The sequence below is a fragment of the Haematobia irritans genome, chromosome 2, assembly GCF_050003625.1.
Source record: "Haematobia irritans isolate KBUSLIRL chromosome 2, ASM5000362v1, whole genome shotgun sequence".
Lineage (NCBI taxonomy): Eukaryota > Metazoa > Arthropoda > Insecta > Diptera > Muscidae > Haematobia > Haematobia irritans.
This window is the reverse complement of record NC_134398.1, coordinates 124412926-124432322: the sequence shown is the minus strand read 5'-3', so window position 1 is coordinate 124432322 and position 19397 is coordinate 124412926. Positions and strand designations below refer to the sequence as shown.

Sequence of the window (19397 nt, the reverse complement as noted above, 5' to 3'; positions counted from 1 at the left end):
AATCGGTTCAGATTTAGATATAGCTCCCATATATATCTTTCGCCCGATATGGAGTAATATGGTTCTAATAGCCAGAGTTTTGGCCCACTTTGGTTGAAATTTTGCACAGGGAATAGATTTAGCATTGTAGCTATGCGTGCCAAATTTGATTGAAATCGGTTCAGATTTATATTTAGCTCCCATATATAGCTTTCGCCCGATTTACACTCATATGACCACAGAGGCCAATTTTTAACTCCGATTTAGTTGAAATTGTGCATAGGGAGTAGAATTAGCATTGTAGCCAATTAGCATTGTAGCCGTGCCAAATTTGGTTGAAATCGGTTCAGATTTAAATATAACATCCATATATATGTTTTTCTGATTTCGACAAAAATGGTCAAAATACCAACATTTTTCTTGTAAAATCCCCTCTGCTGAGTCGAAAAGTTGTAAAAATGACTCTAATTTTCCTAAACTTCTAATACATATATATCGAGCGATAAATCATAAATAAACTTTTGCGAAGTTTCCTTAAAATTGCTTCAGATTTAAATGTTTCCCATATTTTTTTACTAACATTGTGTTTCATCCTAGTGCATTAGCCGACTTAAATTTTGAGTCTATAGATTTTGTAGAAGTCTATCAAATTCTGTCCAGATCGAGTATGTATGTATTTGGGACAAAAGTTTATATATAGCCCCCAACACATTTGATGGATGTGATATGGTATCGAAAATGTATCTACAAAGTGGTACAGGGTATAATATAGTCGGCCCCGCCCGACTTTAGACTTTCCTTACTTGTTTTTTAATGGATTTGTGTAGGTGATGTATGTTATACACCTACAGTAACTCACACGTCTAACTGAATGCGTGCAACTTCAAATTAAGATTTATGATTTGTGTGAAAAATAGAGATAATTTATTATTATTATTCACAATTCGTTTTGTTTTGTTATTGTTGGTTTTGTTCTTTACTCATTGTTGTTGTTGTTTTGATTTCAGCTTAAAACCTTGCATTGACTAAACTACAAGTGTAGCTTAACCAACAGAGGAAAATAATGTTTGTCAAATTTATTTGGGCAAAGCCCTATAGACTGCAAGATGGTTGGTTGAATCTCAATATTATCGAGCACGTTTGGCACGAAATTGAACGAAAAAATTTACCAAAAGGGACATTCCAATGTCCAGAAGATCAAGTAATTTATTTTGGAAGCATGGATCAATATGGATCCTCAAATTTGCAAAAATCTTGTGTCTTCAATACCAAAGAGGCTAGAAGCTGTAATATCTGCAAAAGGATATGCGAAAAATATTAATAATATTACGCTTTTTGAATAATCCGGTTAGATGTGTGGAATGAATTTCATATGTTTGGTTACATTTTTTAAATTTATATATAAGGAGTGGCCGCGTGAGTCACTGTATATAAAGTCCGAGAGGAACAAATTAGTAATGCTTTCTGAAATCAGGCACTAAAAGGCATTTAACGTTTTCGGAAACTGTGACTGACTGTTGTTACATCGCTTGTATCATTTAATATGCAACAATACACCAAGAAAAATAGAACATTTCGTACGGTAACAATTTTACCCAGCATGAAGCGGGATCCAATACAGACCACATCAAGCCTCTCCTGCTTTATAAAAATATAAAACTATTTTTCGGAATATTATTTTCAAAATCCTTTGAAAAAGTATTAACGACAATTTTCAAATTTCAGGCTCGACTTCAATAACAGGTTGGCTGATACCTAACCTAACCTAACTACCCACAAAAAGAAGTAGTTTGGATCCACAATATGTGATCCAGAAGTAGTGCAAACTTGGATCATCTCCAATAAATTTTATATGGGCTTGTCATAAGACGGAAGTACTTCATTATTGGATTCTTTGGACTGCTTTAGAAATTGTGCCTGGGAAGTTCATTTGGATGAAGAAATTAAAAAAAAAACAATTTTTTCCAATTTTACTTTTTATCCGTATTTTTTTGTTACACTTTTATTTTCTTATTATTTAATTTTTACAAATTGAAAAAAATTTTCGCTTCCACCGGGGGTTGAATCCGGGTCTGGGGCACCATAACAGAACGCCTTGACACAACACAAACGCCATTGAACACGATGCATCAAAACGCCTATTCAATGTTTGTGATATGAACCTAATATGACACCACGGCATGACATTCTAACTACTTCCTGAGATGTTCTTTGTTATTATGAATGATAATTCAATTAAGAACGCTGGTTTTTTATTTTAAATTAAATAAATAATCACGAGACTACTCGATTTAATTATTTCAGTCTACAAGAGAACACGAACGGGTAATTATTCTAATACGATACCATCGAAATAATGTATGGATATATTCTCAATTAAAGAGAATATCGCATTTCTTTTAAGTCCGTATGCAAATCAATGATTAATGATACCCACATACACCCATTATAACACACACACCCTTACCAAAAGACATAGTTTAGCACAGGACATTCAATTCACTTACCTGTATAGCAGTTGCTACACCTGCACCCCAAACTGGCTTTGAACTGACGACAATTGCAAATTTTTGCCAATGAAATGCACTCAGCAAACTTATAACGCTTTTGGAAACCTATTGGGTGAAAAGTGGGAAAGAAACAAGAAGAAAATACACTTTAATAATGGTGCGTCGAGGTTTTATAATGACATTTTTCTTGTGTTTCGTATATCACTGATGTTCGTTTATCAAAAAGGGATAAAATGAATGAGTTTCACATATGGTCTCCTCTACAGTACATGACCTTGAAATAATTTCGAAGAAAATTTTGATGATTTACGACAATTAGTATTAATGTCACATCTAAGGACAAAACGCAGTCTATGAAGGGTTTATCGACTTTTGGTCAAATATAAAATTTTCTTGGATCCAAGGATTTTGACCTTCCCTTAAAGATTTTGGTATTGATTCTCCTTTAAAACAAATACAGTTTTAGGGAGCTAACTAAGCTTGCCAGATGGCCGGGATGCGCTAGGATTGTCTCCGAATTTCGTTTCCAGGGTGTGTGTTGAATCTACCACAAAATTTGCCAAAAATCCCGGAATTTCAATTACTCAACGCATATATTTTAATTTTCCCCGTATTATAGTGTCTTATATGGCGTTTATGCCAAATAAATACCAAGTGATAAATATTTCATTTCATTTCATTTCGTTTATTGAGTCTATGGAATATTTCCTTACAGACTAGCATAATATTTTAATTACTTAACTAAATTACTAACATGTTTCTTAAAGATTGAACAATTGGAAGTATAATCAATATTATCACTAAGTGAATTATAAAGCCTTAAAGTTTTAGTTAATGGTTCATTAAATGCATAGTTTGTAGAATGACTAGCAATACGGAATGGATAAAACCGTCGTAGAGGGCGGGAAGGAGCGTTAAAAGGAATCAAGGCAAGTAATTCCGGACAATCAATTACAGAGTTGATGATTTTATACAAAAACAATAAAGAATTGGCATCTCTTCTAGATTTCAATGTCTCTAAAGAAATCAACAAACACTTACTTTTGTAAGATGGCACAGGATCAGAAAAGGCAATTGAAACAAGTGCAAATTTTAAAAATTTTTTTTGAACTCTCTCAATACGCTCAGCGTGACAGATGGCATTTGGACTCCAAATAAATGAAGCATACTCCAGTTTTGAGCGGACAAAGGCACAATATAAACTTTTTTTATATAAGGATCAGAGAATTCAGTAGTATTTCTACGAATAAAGTACATAACTGAATAAGCTTTTGGAAGAATATAATTTAAGTGACAAATAAAACTTAACTTATAACCAAACAAAACACCAAGATCAAGTTTCTCATAAACATTACACAACCTCTGATTAAGAAAGCAATATCGTGAATTAATAACATCCCTACATCTGTGAAATGTAAGAAGAATGTAAGAACACTTAGAAAAATTGAGGGGTAAACCATTTTTGGAGCACCACTCACACAATCTATCCACATCATTCTGTAGTAACGCCGTATCATTTAATGAGCGAATCCGCATAAATATTTTCAAATCATCAGCATACATAAGATGCCTTACGTGCAAAAAACATGAACTAATGTCATTCACAAAAATAATGAATAACAACGGGCCTAGCACACTGCCCTGTGGTATACCAGATGAAGGACTGTACGAATCCGAATAATAACCCTCACAACAGACCGAACATACCCTACCCTTTAAATATGTTCTGAACCAGTCAACCAATTCAAGACTAAAACCAACCCTGTGCAATTTATATAACAGTAAATCATGGGGAACACGATCAAATGCTTTAGAAAAAATATGAGCAACTTTTTTTTCGAAAAATGTGATAGGGAAAATCATCCAAATTATTTCAATTTAGTATCATTTGCAATTTCAATACTTATATGTAATATATATTGCGAAAGACTGTTTAGTATCTTAATAATTTATATACTAAACAAGGGAATAAAATCTCTTTCGATCTCATAAAAGTAGAATTGAGTATTAGAGTAAATATTAATACAAATTGCCAACAATTCAAATCATTTTTTTTTAATATATGAAGGAAAGGAAATGAATGAACTCCTCCCGGTTGATTGGACGAAAGGAACGATAATAAAGTTACCGATAAAAGATGACTTAAAACTCTGCGACAACTCGCGGGGAATAACACTCCTTAATACAATCCATAAAATAATCGCAATAATAACATAATAGACGGTAGACAGCAAGTCATTGAAAAATCACAAGCTGGTTTTCGCCCATATCGAAGCTGCGTGACCAGACGAATACATTGAGAGTCATTATAGAGCAGTCAATAGAATGGAGATCCCCCTATATCTAGTATTCGTTAACTTTCGCAAAGCTTTCGACTCCATCAAAAGTCACGCAATTTGGGCGGCATTGAAGAGAAAACATGTACCTCAGAAAATAATAAACATCATAAAAGCAATGTACAGCAATACAACACTACAACTCAAACATAGCGAACCTTTCACGACGAACGCTGGGGTAAAACAAGGATGTCTTCTATCTCCACTCTTATTTGCAATAGTGCTCGACGACGTAATGGATAGGATTTGCACGAAAAAGAGAGGACTAGTATGGAACTTCCAACGCCATTTGAAAGACCTAGACTTTGCTGACGACATTTGACTCATGTCACGCAAGTACTTCGACAAGCAAGACAAATTAAACGACCTCGTACTCCGAGCAAAAGATGTAGGACTTGACATAAATATAAAAAAGACCCAAGCCATGCGTATAAATAAAATCTGACAATCAATTAAAGATTGGCAACGAACCCCTAAAATATGTAAAATCTTTCTGCTTCATGACTGCAGATGGAGGAATAGAAGATGATGTTAAGAATAGACTGAACAAAGCCAGGTCCGCATTTGGCCGTATGAATACGACATGAAAATCACCGCATTTATCTCTCAGAATGAAACTAAATATATTCAACGCGTGTGTCAAATCTATTGACCATGTTCCCAAATCCACTTCCAGGTGAATGTGAATCAATTCCACGTTTTTCGTGTCCTACAATCCACTTTCACCGGAATTTTCGTGAAATCAATTCACTTGCAAATGTCTTGGTGAAAGTTGAATTATGTCCAAGATGGGTGTATTTCAGGTTAAAAAATCTACTCGCGTAAAAAATTTGTAATGTTTTATATTTAATACATGAGTTTTATTAAAACTGCATCATTTTTAATTAAAATAAATAATAAATTATAATAAGTCTATTGATTCCACTTATTTTGATTTCCGCCGTAGTGAAATTTTGGGTGATTTGTGCAACCCAGCTGGTTACAAAAAAGTTCAAAAAAGAACGTGGAATTAAGAACACCAAATTTTCACGTTCGTGTATTTGACGTGAATAGTGGAAGTGGAATTGAAGTGGATATCGGGACATGGGTGTATATTGCTATACGGAAGTGAAACTTGGTTGTTATCAATATCCATCGTTCAGACACTCCAAGTCTTCATAAATAAATGTCTGCGTATAATTTGCCGTATGTTTTGGCGGAACAAAATATCAAATATGGAATTGTGGAATTGAGAGCCAAATTACAAAGAGAAAATGGAAATGGATAGGCCACACACTTAGAAAAGGTCCTGAGAGCATAGTCAAATCCGCCCTGGATTGGAACCCCAAGGCTCAAGACGACCTGGCCGTCCTAGAAATACGTGGCGCAGAACTGTGGCACTGGAAATAAGAAAAATTAATAAGTCAAAATTAAAGAAAAATTAATAAGAAGAAATTAAAACAAGTATATACGGCCGTACACGCAAGGAAAAAAAACGTTTGGAAAACGTGTACCGAAAACGTTTTTCTTTTGTTAGAGTTTTTTGAATTGCTTCGAAAATTTTAAACTTTTATCACCAAAAAAAATCGTTTGTTACAAAATTTTTATTTTTTCAATAAAAAAAGTTATTTTTGAAACAACAACACAGTCTATTTCGTTTATATCAAACACTGTTCTTTTCTGACTTTAGGTCTTTAATAAGACAAATTTTACAGTTCAAAATTTAATATACTACAATGTAATGTTGATCATTTTTACGGAATCTTCCGAACATGTCTGGAATATATGTAAAAAAAAAAAAAAAAACTTTGGTCGAAGCAGGGATCGAACCCACGACCCTTGGCATGCAAGTCGAACGTAGCAACCACTGCTCCACGGTGCCAAACTAAATGTTTGTTTCTGTTAAATAAACTTTGTTTATTCGGTTCGTGGGCGCCGCAAGCTATGCTATATAAATATAACTTATATGGATATTTATCTATTGGTGACCATAACAGGTACATAGCTCAGTGGTTAGTGTGTTGGCTTACAAAGTGCATGGTCCGCGGTTCGATTCTCCGTCCAGGCGAAAGGTAAAAAAAAATTTTTTAATTTATAAAATCGTATAATTTCTTCTACATTGTTTGTATTACAGGAAAAGTTGTTAAGAACTAAAAAACCTCGTGGATGTGAAAAAGATGTGAGGGAAAATGCAATTAGCAAGAAAACAATGTTTTTTTTTTTTGAGTTAGTCTTTATGAAATTGTTTTTACATCCTGGAAAAGAATAAACGTTTATCACAAAAAGTATATACTTTTCTTCCAAATACACTTCCTTACAGTGAAAAGCAAATGAGAAACGAACTTTGTTTGTCTAAAATTTCGTTTGGGAGGAAAGAATTATTTTTTTGCGTGTAAGTTCGGCCAGGCCGAAGCTTATGTACCCTCCACCATGGATTGCGTAGAAACTTCTACTGAAGACTGTCATCCACAATCGAATTACTTAGGTTGCGGTAACACTTGCCGATGGCAAGGTATCTTAAAACTTCCTAACACCGTAATATATACCACATAGTCCATACGTAGTATATATTAAACCAAAAAAAGCCGATTTAATACGATTATAATTAAGTTTAAAGTTTCTATAGAAATAAAATTTTGACAAAATAAAATTTTGTCAACATTTTCTATAGAAATAAAATTTGAAAAAAATTTTCTTTAGAAATAACATTTGGATAAAATTTTCTACAGAAATAAAATTTTGACAAAATTTTCTATAGAAATAAAATTTTGACAAAATGTTCTATAGAAATAAAATTTTGACAAAATTTTCTATAGAAATAAAATTTTGACAAAATTTTCTATAGAAATAAAATTTTGACAAAATTTTCTATAGAAATAAAATTTTGACAAAATTTTCTATAGAAATAACATTTTGACAATGTTTTCTATAAAAATAAAATTTTGGTAGATTATTTTTGGCTCAAGTGGCAAACATGATTATGAACCGATAAGGACCAATTTTTGTGTGATTGGGGATATATATAACTATAGACCGAAAATCTTGGGATCGGCTTATATGGGGGCTATATATAATTATGGACCGATATGGACCAATTTTGGCATGGTTGGTAGAGACAACATACTAACACCACGGACCAAATTTCAATCGGATCGGATGACTTTTGCTCCTCTAAGAGGCTCCGGAGGTCAAATCTGGGGATCGGTTTATATGGGGGCTATATATAATTATGGGCCGATGTGGACCAATTTTTGCATGGTCATTAGAGAACATATACCAACACCATGTAGCAAATTTCAGCCGGATCGGATGAAATTTGGTTCTCTTAGAGACTCCGCAAGCCAAATCGGGGGATCGGTTTATATGGGGGCTATATGTAATTATGGACCGATAGGACCAATTTTTGCATGGTTGTTAGAGACCATATACTAACACCATGTACCAAATTTCAGCCGGATCGGACGAAATTTGCTTCTCTTAGAGCAATCGCAAGCCAAATTTGGGGGTCCGTTTATATGGGGGCCATACGTAAAAGTGGACCGATATGGCCCATTTGCAATACCATCCGACCTACATCAATAACAACTACTTGTGCCAAGTTTCAAGTCAATAGCTTGTTTCGTTCGGAAGTTAGCGTGATTGCAACAGACGGACGGACGGACATGCTCAGATCGACTCAGAGTTTCACCACGACCCTGAATATATATACTTTATGGGGTCTTAGAGCAATATTTCGATGTGTTACAAACGGAATGACAAAGTTAATATACCCCCATCCTATGGTGGAGGGTATAAAAATCAGTGGAAATAGAACACAATGAAATTCTCTTCTAAATGCCCTATGTTCCCAAGTGGAATGAATAAAGGAAAAAAATATGAAGGAACTAAACCAATCAGTTCAGTAAAGAATGGTACAAAGTCCATGTGGAAAAACTGAGATAGACCGAAATAATTTTGCCTATATTTCCACAAAAATTTGTGTTCCAAATTTATGATATTTACATTTTATATATTATGATGGCTGTTATATTTTGTTTCCAGTAAAACCCGGAATGTACGGCGCAAAGTCCTGGAGTTCAGCAAACATCATCTGGCCACCCTAGAGCTATATAGCTGTAAATCTTCTTCTTCTTTATTTGCGTATTCGATCTCCGAATGTAAGCGTCCAATGCAATTATATCTCATTATTTTTTAATACAATTATATATAATTATGTGTTATAACTTATATAGTCCATTTAAGAATATTGTCAATCCAATCGTCCTCTGGATGGCTCTCCTTCTATTGTTCCACCGTTTATAGTGGAATATGTAGTAGTTTGAATTTTGGAGTTCCTCATTATATGGTCTAGATATGATGTTTTTCTTCTTTCTATTGTTGTAATGAGTTCTCTTTTAGGGCTTCTTCGCAGGACCACTGAATTTGGAATTATATGTGTCCACGGGATTTTAAATAAATCCACATTTCAAATGCTTCCAATTTCTTTATTTCAGCAGTTTTTAATGTCCATACCTCTGTAGCCTATAACAAGACCGACCAAACAAAAGTTTTCGGGAATCTAAATTTCGTTTTCATGTTTATGTCATAACTACGTAAGACGTTTTTGTATTTAAAGAATGCTTTTCTCGCCATTTCTATTCTGCATCGTATTCCCTTCGAGTTGTTCCAGTTTTCATATATTTTGACGCCGAGAAAAGTACGGATTAAAGCTTAATATAAAAAGAAAAAAACTAAATATATTGATATAACCTGGTTATATCAATACATTAAGCTTTTTTGGATATTAAGTTGTAATCCATACTTTTCACAATATGAATTTTGACAAGTCAAAAGAAATTGTAGTTCTAATATACTACCCGCAATTAAAGTGGTATCACTTGGATATTTGATATTATTTGCAATATAACTTCTTGATTCATTGTATTTCTTTTCCCTGGATGCCAATAGAAGTGCACAATACATAGCTAAAAGTCTTCCTCTAAATTTCTTTATCAGAACTTGTATAGATAGTAGAGCTTTTCTTGTACCCATACCTTCTTTAAATCCAAATTGTTAGAGTCCCTTAGATTCGTCGCTAAATCTAGTTTCTATAAAATAAAAATTGTTTCTATAAAATAAAAATCGAATTTTCATACTCTCTTTGTGATGTTTTAACAAGGCTATTCAGGTATAAATTAAAGTCAATTAAAAATCCACATAATAACAGATACTTCAAAGTAAAACATATTTTCTTTATTAAAAAAAAACATTAAATCTACGATGCAAATGTGAAGCCTTTTAATTTTTAATCTAAAAATTCAATGTTTCAGTTGATTTAAAGATTATTTTTTTAAATCCACTTTTTTCTTTACTTTAAGGAAAACAAGCCGTATTTCAAAGACATACGACTTTAACGAAGGGACGCAAATTTCACAGACTAGTGTCCTAAATTTAAAGAAGGGAATGTAAAATAATTAATATGAACTTTCTTTTAATTAAAACTTCTTTATTTTAAAGAAATTTGTTGGGTGTCCTAAAATTTAGGTGGCATAATCTTTCATATTAGGTTAATATTGTTTTCAATATACTGAATATGCATGTTGTCACATCACAGTGGTCGCTTTCCCTTTGGATAATGCTTATTAACTCACAGGTCATGTACTGTAAGTGGTGAGTGTCATTTGTCCTAGTAACGAACATTCGCTTGCCCTTTGCGGTGTGTATCAAATGAACTGAATGTGTGTTGATCTTACCTTCGATGCTGGAGCCAATGTCCTTGCAAATGTGTGAAATGTGTCCTTTCCCGATACAGTTGAATCAGAACATTTCTGCAAAAAAGGGCAACATATGAATAGATTTAAACACTAATTCAAACAATGCTTTGCATATAAATAATATCAAACTCAAATATACTATAAATGGAATACATATTAAGTAAATAAACAAAAATGCAAAACGACAATTTCTAACATTTTTTCTTGTTTTTTTTTAGCAAATAATTGTGGCCGAATTTAAATTTTATTTTCATTTTATTTTTCGGTACTATGTCACGTTTTTGAAATGATACCACAGTCGCGTTGAACTTTTCGTGGGGAGATTCAATGTTTTGATGTGGTTAGCTGAAACATATATTTGCATATGGACACCGAAATTTGATCCGCGATAACTCTATGATATGTCGAAAAGCAATGTCTGCAAGGATTAATTTAACTCTGCATACTCATTCATGAGTAAAGCGTAGGAGTAAAAATGAAAATTTTCAAAAAGCTTTTTAAACGATCAAAATCTCCAAGAACCTTGTAAGTATATCTACACTGAAAAAATAATAGATTAAATTAACAAAAAATAATGAGATGAAAATGTCTTTGGATGCTATTTATTTTGATTTTGATTTACGTAATTTTTTATACCCTCCGCCATAGGATGGGGGGTATATTAACTTTGTCATTCCGTTTGTATATATAGCTCCTATATAAACCGACCCCAGATTTGGCTTGCGGAGACTCAAAGAGAAGCAAATTTCGTCCGATCTGGCTGAAATTTGGTACATGGTGTTGGTATATTGTCTCTAACAACCATGCACATCGGTCCACAATTATATATAGTCCCATATAAACCGTTCTCCAGATTTGACCTCCGGAGCCTCTTGGAGGAGCAAAATTCATCCGATCCTGTTCAAATGTGGAACGTGGTGTTAGTATATGGTCTTTAACATCCCTGCAAAAATTGGTCCACATCGGTTCACAATTATATATAGCCCCCATATAAACCGATCCCCAGGTTTGACCTCCGGAGCCTCTTGGAGGAGCAAAATTCATCCGATCCGGTTCAAATTTGGAACGTAGTTTTAGTATGTGGCCGCTAACAACCATACCAAAATTGGTCCATATTGGTCTATAGTTATATATAGCCGATCTCCAAACACACAAAAATTGGTCCATATCGCCAATCGAGCCAAAAATAATCTACCAACATTTTATTTCTATAGAAACTTTTGTCAAAATTTTATTTCCATTTTCTATAGAAATTAGATTTTGTAAAAATTTTGTTAAAATTTTATTTCTATAGAATATTTTGTTAAAATTTCATTTCTATATAAAATTTTGTCAAAACTTTACTTCTATAGATATTTTTGTCAAAATTTTATTTATATAGAAAACTTTGTTAAAATTTTATTTCTATAGAAAATTTTGTCAAAATTTTATTTCTATAGAAAACTTTGTCAAACTGAATTATATACGTATTTAATCGGTATTTTTAAACCCTCCACCATAGGATGGGGGGTATATTAACTATGTCATTCCGTTTGTAACACATCGAAATATTGCTCTAAGACCCCATACAGTATATATATTCTGGGTCGTGGTGAAATTCTGAGTCGATCTGAGCTGTCTGTCCGTCAGTCTGTTGAAATCACGCTAACCTCCGAACGAAATAAGCTATCGACTTGAAACTTGGCACAAGTAGTTGTTATTGATGTAGGTCGGATGGTATTGCAAATGGGCCATATCGGTCCACTTTTACGTATAGCCCCCTTATAAACGGACCCCAAAATTTGGCTTGCAGACCCTCTAAGAGAAGCAAATTTCATCCGATCCAGCTCAAATTTAGTACATGGTGTTAGTATATGGTCTTTAACAACCATACAAAAATTGGTCCATATCGGTCCATAATTATATATAGCCCCCATATAAACCGATCCCCCGATTTGGCTTTCAGAGCCGCTAAGAGAAGCAAATTTCGTCCGACCCGGCTGAAATTTGGTACATTGTGTTAGTATATGGTCTCTAACAACCATGCAAAAATTGGTCCACATCGGTTCATAATTATATATAGCCTCCATATGAACCGATCCCCAGATTTGGCTTGCGGAGCCTCTAAGAGAAGAAAATTTCATCCGATCCGGCTGAAATTTGGTACATGGTGTTAGTATATGGTCTTTAACAACCATACAAAAATTGGTCCACATCGGCCCATAATTATATATAGCCCCCATATAAACCGATCCCCAGATTTGGCTTGCGGAGCCTCTAAGAGAAGCAAATTTCATCCTATCCGGCTGAAACTTGGTACATGATGTTAGTATATGGTCTCTAATGACCATGCAAAAATTGGTCCACATCGGTGCATAATTATATAAAGCTCCATATAAACCGATCGCCAGATTTGACCTCCGGAGCCTCTTGGAAGACCAAAATTCATGTGATTCGGTTGATATTTGGTACGTAGTGTTAATATATGGCCTCAAACACCCATGCAAAAATTGGTCGAAATCGGTCCATAATTATGTATAGCCCCCATATAAACCGATCCCCAGATTTGACCTCCGGAGCCCCTTGGAAGAGCAAAATTCATCGGATTCGGTTGAAATTTGGTACATGATGTTAGTATATGGTATCGAACAACCATGCATGAATTGGTTCATATCAGTCCATAATTATATATAGCCCCCATATAAACGAGCAAAATTCATCCGATCTGGTTGAAGTTTGGTACGTGGTGGTAGTATATGATATTTAACAATCATGCCAAAAGTGGTCCATATCAGCCTATAATCATATAAACCGATCCCGAGATTTGGTTTTGAAGCCTCTTGGAGGAGTAAATTTCCTCCGAGTCAGTTGAAATTTGGTACATTGTGCTAGTATATGGCCGTTAACAACCATGCCTAACTAGGTCCATATCGGTCTATAGTTATATATAGCCCTCAGATAAATCGATCCCCAATCACACAAAAATATGTCCATATCAAGTTCATAATTGTATTTAGCCCCCATATAAGCGACCCCAATATTTCAATTCTGGCTCCCTACGTACCGTGCAAAAGTCCATATGGATTCGTAATTATTTGTAGGCTTACATACCTTTTTGTCTAATATATACCACGTGTGGACTAACTCACAATTTAACAGGTTGGCTGATAAGACCCCGGTCTGACACATAGATGGCGTCGGTAGTATTAAATGCATATTATTTTTATATAGTACCAACCTTCAAATGATTCGTGTTAAAAGTTTACGTCTGTAAATCAATTAGTTTGTGAGATAGAGCGTCTTTTGTGAAGCAACTTTTGTTATTGTGAAAAAAAAAAATGGAAAAAAGGAATTTCCTGTTTTGATAAAATACTGTTTTCTGAAGGGGAAAAATACGGTGGAAGCAAAAACTTGGCTTGATAATGAGTTTCCGGACTCTGCCCCAGGGAAATCAACAATAATTGATTGGTATGCAAAATTCAAGCGCGGTGAAATGAGCACGGAGGACGGACGGTGAACGCAGTGGATGCCCGAAAGAGGTAGTTACCGACGAAAACATCAAAAAAATCCACAAAATGATTTTGAATGACCGTAAAATGAAGTTGATCGAGATAGCAGAGGCCTTAAAGATATCAAAGGAACGTGTTGGTCATATCATTCATCAATATTTGGATATGCGGAAGCTCTGTGCAAAATGGGTGCCGCGCGAGCTCACATTTGACCAAAAACAACGACGTGTTGATGATTCTGAGCGGTGTTTGCAGCTTTTAACTCGTAATACACTCGAGTTTTTCCGTCGATATGTGACAATGGATGAAACATGGCTCCATCACTACACTCCTGAGTCCAATCCACAGTCGGCTGAGAGGACAGCGACCGGTGAACCGTCTCCGAAGCGTGGAAAGACTCAAAAGTTCGCTGGCCTCTGTTTTTGTTTTTTTTTTGGGATGCGCATGGAATAGTTTTTATCGATTATCTTGAGAAGGGAAAAACCATCAACATGACTATTATATGGCCTTATTGGAGCGTTTGAAGGTCGAAATCGCGGCAAAACGGGCCCATATGAAGAAGAGAAAAGTGTTGTTCCACCAAGACAACGCACCGTACCACTAGTCATTGAGAACGATGGCAAAAATTCATGACTTGGGGTTCGAATTGCTTCCCCACTCACCGTATTCTCCAGATCTGGCCTCCACCGACTTTTTCTTGTTCTCAGACCTCAAAAGGATGCTCGCAGGGAAAAAATTTGGCTGCAATGAAGAGGTGATCGCCGAAACTGAGGCCTATTTTGAGGCAAAACCGAAGGAGTACTACCAAAATGGTATCAAAAAATTGGAAGGTCGTTATAATCGTTGTATCGCTCTTGAAGGGAACTATGTTGAATAATAAAAACGAATGTTACAAAAAAAAATGTGTTTTTCTTTGTTAGACCGGGGACTTATCAGCCAACCTGTTAGAAAACGATTTAAGATACAACAACCCAAGTAATTCGATTGTGTATAACAGTCTTTCGTTAAAGTTTCTACGCAATCCATGGTAGAGGGTACGTAATTTATGATGGTGATTTATGAAACTCAGCTGATTACTAATAAACACAGTGGGTGATTAGATTCTGCTCTTAAGAAGGTAAACGCTCATATACCCAGAGAAGGAATATGATAACCCAAACATGTTTTAAGAGCAAAATGTTATTTTTGGTTGGTGACCATGTAACATGGTTGTCGCAACCATTTTATTATCTCGGAAATCATTTATGTGATTTCGGCAAGCAGGTTATATGTGACGAGAAAACAACAGTATTGTGACAAACATGTTACATTATCACCATACAAATATAACATTTTGCTCTTGAAACATGTTTGAGGTGATCATATTCCTTATCTACGTGTAGCGAAATCAAAGAATATTTGGCAGATTTAGTGAAATTTGGGCATGCTCTGTTCAAGAGCATTCTGAGGGAGTTTTCGAATCGTTTTGTGGCAATTTGCGATGTCCTGGTACACTCTGGAGATTCAAGAAAAATCGAACCTGTGGACGGGGTTGGGCTAGGATAGGTTAAAGCGGCAGCCCGAATAAGTTTCAGGCTCACTTAGACTATTCAGTCCATTGTGATACCACATTAACTAAAAGTACGTATTACATATGGGCACATCTAGTTTTAACCACTGAACCTTCTCGATTATTTTCTTCTGTTGAACCAACCGGATGGGGAGGAATGATCATTACGAGAGCACCGCGTCGCTCTTATAAACCGATTCGCAAAATTTATATTTTTGAGCATGAAGAAGAGAAAAAGCTCATTCCGGGATCATCGACAAATTTCTTTTCCAGTTCATTTGGAAGAGTCTTAGAAAATACGCTATTTGGAGGGATTTTAAAATAGGGTTAATTAAATGTCGGAAATGAGAATAGAAAATCAATAAAAAGTAAAAAAATTAAAACAAAATTAAATATTTAACCGCCGCTGGGAATTCAACCTGTGCCAGTTGACATTTTCACTTCCATGGAAGTTCGTTTAAGAAGATTTTGAAATGAAATGAGCTAGAACTAAAGCCATTGAAGTTCCACAAATGCAAGACCGACACACAAAAAAGGTTACATTATCAAGAGGCAAGGAGTTGCTTCTTCTACACAAAAGTGTCCAGTTACAGAAATTGGAAAAACTGTTCATTTTGTTTACAAACAAAATGGTCGCACTAAAAAAAAATATTGTAGTGAGGCCAAGGATTTAATGTCCTTAAAATATAAATGCTAATTTTGCTTAGCAAAGAAGACACATTTCTCTGATATAAAGTTTTTTTCCTTGTCCCAAAGTCGATAAACTTGTATCGCTAGAAATGGGTATCTTTACATGAAAGAAATGCCGAATATTATCGAAAAAATTTCTTAAAGACAGTGCTGAAGTCGTGGGTAGGCAAATATTTCGGCCCCAGACCATGGACATTTCAACAAGACTCAGCACCATCGCCTGTCAACACACGCCAATTAAGAATAGCTTAAAAAAGGATGTTCCCTGCATCATTTCCGCAAAATGGCCACCAAAATCTCCACATCTCAAACATGGTTGACACTCTTGCTAAAAATAATCTACCAAAATTTTAAGATTTATTTTTAAGTTTGTCAACATTTTATTTCAATATAAATGTTGTCAAAATTTTATTTCTACCGAAAATTGTGTCAAAATTTTATTTACATCGTCAGTTTTATCAAAATTTCATTTCTGTAGAAAATATTGTCATCATTTTATTTCTATAGAAAATTTTCTCAAAATGTTATTTCTAAGAACATTTTGTCAAGCATTATTTCTATAGAAAATTTTGTGAAAATTTTATTTCTATAAAAATTTTTCTGAAAGTTTTAATTCTATCGAAGATTTTATTTCTATAGAAAATTTTGCCAAAATTATATTTCTATCGACAGTTTTGTCAAAATGTTATTTCTATCCAACATTTTATCAACATTTTTATAGAAAATTTTCTCAAAATTTTATTTCAATAGTAAATTTTTTAAACATTTTAAATTTTCTAAAACAATTTTATTTTTATAAAGAATTTATTTCTGTAGAAAATTATCTCAAAATTTTGTTTCTACAGAAAATGTTATCACTATTTTATTTCTACAGAAATTTTCTCAAAATTTTATTTTTATACTAAATTTTCTCAAAATTTTATTTCTGTAGAAAACTTTCTCAAAATTTTATTTCCATAGAGAATTTTTTCAAAATTTTATTTCTATAGAAAATGTTTTATTTTTATGTAGTTTTATACAAAATGTTTTCAACATATTAATTCTATAGAAAAATTTGTCAATACTATTTATATAGAGAATTTTGTCAAAATTGTATTTCTATAAATAGAAAATTGAAATACTTCTCTGTTGGACTTAAAATCTTTGAAACCCCTACCAAAACATCAAGAATTCTACCAATATACCAAACAGTAAAACAACTACCATTTTTAGTAGAATTCTACCAACTGTGGCAAACGTGATCTCAGACGGTTGGATTTTTGAGCTTGGGGCATTTTGGAAATTCAGATTGGCACTGAAAAATACCAAAGTGTTCATCACTTCACAGTGCCATTTCGCCAGAAATGGATGATGGCTTTGTTGGCGGTTTATAAGCCACAGCCAGCCAATTCGAAAAAAATCTAAACTGATTCTTAAATTTAATGTTACATATCAGCCAACCTGTATATCACTACGATGTTGGTACCACTTCGTGTCTGTTACCCTGTTTTATTTAAAATTGATTTAATGATACAAAAATGGATGAATTTATCTTCAGAACACTCAAACAATTTTGACATTATTGTAATGCTTCATTATGTCGATAAGCATCAACACTTATCCATGCCAATTCGTACATGACAACAGTTTTGTCACTTAATAATTTCAACGCGTGTTTGCAATTTCACTGACTATGGAAGCCCAGTTTCCACCTCCACCTCCATCACTTTTACCTGGTCCATAATGCTGTTAAAGTGTTATTCTATTGCCAACTTACGAAGGATATCATTGGAATATTCCAGGCTGCTGCTAACAATGCTTCTGTTGTGCATCTCTCATCGGGACCAATAAATGCAGCAATATTTTCATTTTTCATCTGTGTCATAACTCTGCAATGAAAGAAAATAAAAAAAAATAATTAAACGAATAGCTCGGTTAGCCACCGCCATACTGAAAGTACTGCTTGTTATGGGAAAATAAGCTTACTCGACTGAACAAAAGAAATCATTTAAAGTATAAGGCCAATAGGTGGCATTGTTATTTCGTTCATATTTACCTTTGAGGGTTTTCATAATTGAATGGTGAATGCCTCTTCAAATATTTAAAATTTTTATATTTAAAATTAAGAAATTTGTGGAATCCTACAATTGATTACCACAATTAATAGTTCATTATCTATTAATTTAAAAAGGAATTCCATACAAACGGAAAACAGTAAGATAAGACAAGCAACATAATATTCATCTGTCAATTACATTACAAAATATTGAACTTGATTTAAATTGCACCAACAAAATTTTAAAACAAAGCAGAAATACTAGCATTGCTGGGATGGGTTCAATACCAAAATATCTGCTTGCATGGTGCTTAATCCATTAAGTGGGCTGGAAAGAACAAGCTGTCCCAAACAGCAAACATATTCTGTTTCAAGCATTTATATTTGCAGAATTTGTTCAAACAAAACATTGTTTGTACTGTGCAAACATGTTATGTTTCACCCTAAATATATTTTTGGTTAAGGCCCCAAATACATAATTCCGGTTTCTAAACATTTGTTTGCTTGCAGGAAAATGTCTTAAATATAATTGTGTTGGAATACAAATAAAAACATAGGCTTGTAATTTATTTGAATATTATACCCCAAATATTTATTTATATACAAAATATGTACATAAGTCGATAAGCATTCATGATCGTATACTAAGCAATCTACACTATTATTTGTCGTAATTAAACTCGCATATCTATACATATCTTTCGTTATCTATCTCCGCCGTAATATTTATCTTTTTTCTCTACTATCTCTCGCTCTCTATGAAGTTTGTAAACATACACATATATGTTTATACGATTATTTCCAAACTAATATATGTCCCAAACATAATATGTTCTAACTAAGGCTGTAATTCGGGATTAATTGCGTCCCGGGATTTCGGGACGCAATTCAGAATCCCGGGAATTTTTATTTTTAATCCCAGGATTTTTCGGGATCTCGAAAAAATAATGTAAATTCGTTAAAATTTCAGCTTTTTACGACTTTTTACTAATAATTTGATGTCTTCAATCAATATAAACGACCCAACCAGAGAAGGAATATGATCACCTCAAACATGACCACTCAAACGTGACCATCC

General features: G+C 33.9%; 1 protein-coding gene across 1 annotated transcript in view; it reads right to left on the bottom strand.

The window, feature by feature from the left end:
* Gyc32E (Guanylyl cyclase at 32E) overlaps positions 1-19397 on the bottom strand; it is a 179686-nt gene that overhangs the window by 106036 nt on the left and 54253 nt on the right. Inside the window, exons 3-5 of the mRNA XM_075294824.1 lie at positions 18041-18152; positions 10537-10611; positions 2487-2594 (exon numbers count right to left, since the gene is read on the bottom strand). Of these exons, the coding sequence (XP_075150939.1) occupies positions 2487-2594; positions 10537-10611; positions 18041-18152 (295 nt within the window). The remainder of the gene's footprint in view (positions 1-2486; positions 2595-10536; positions 10612-18040; positions 18153-19397) is intronic.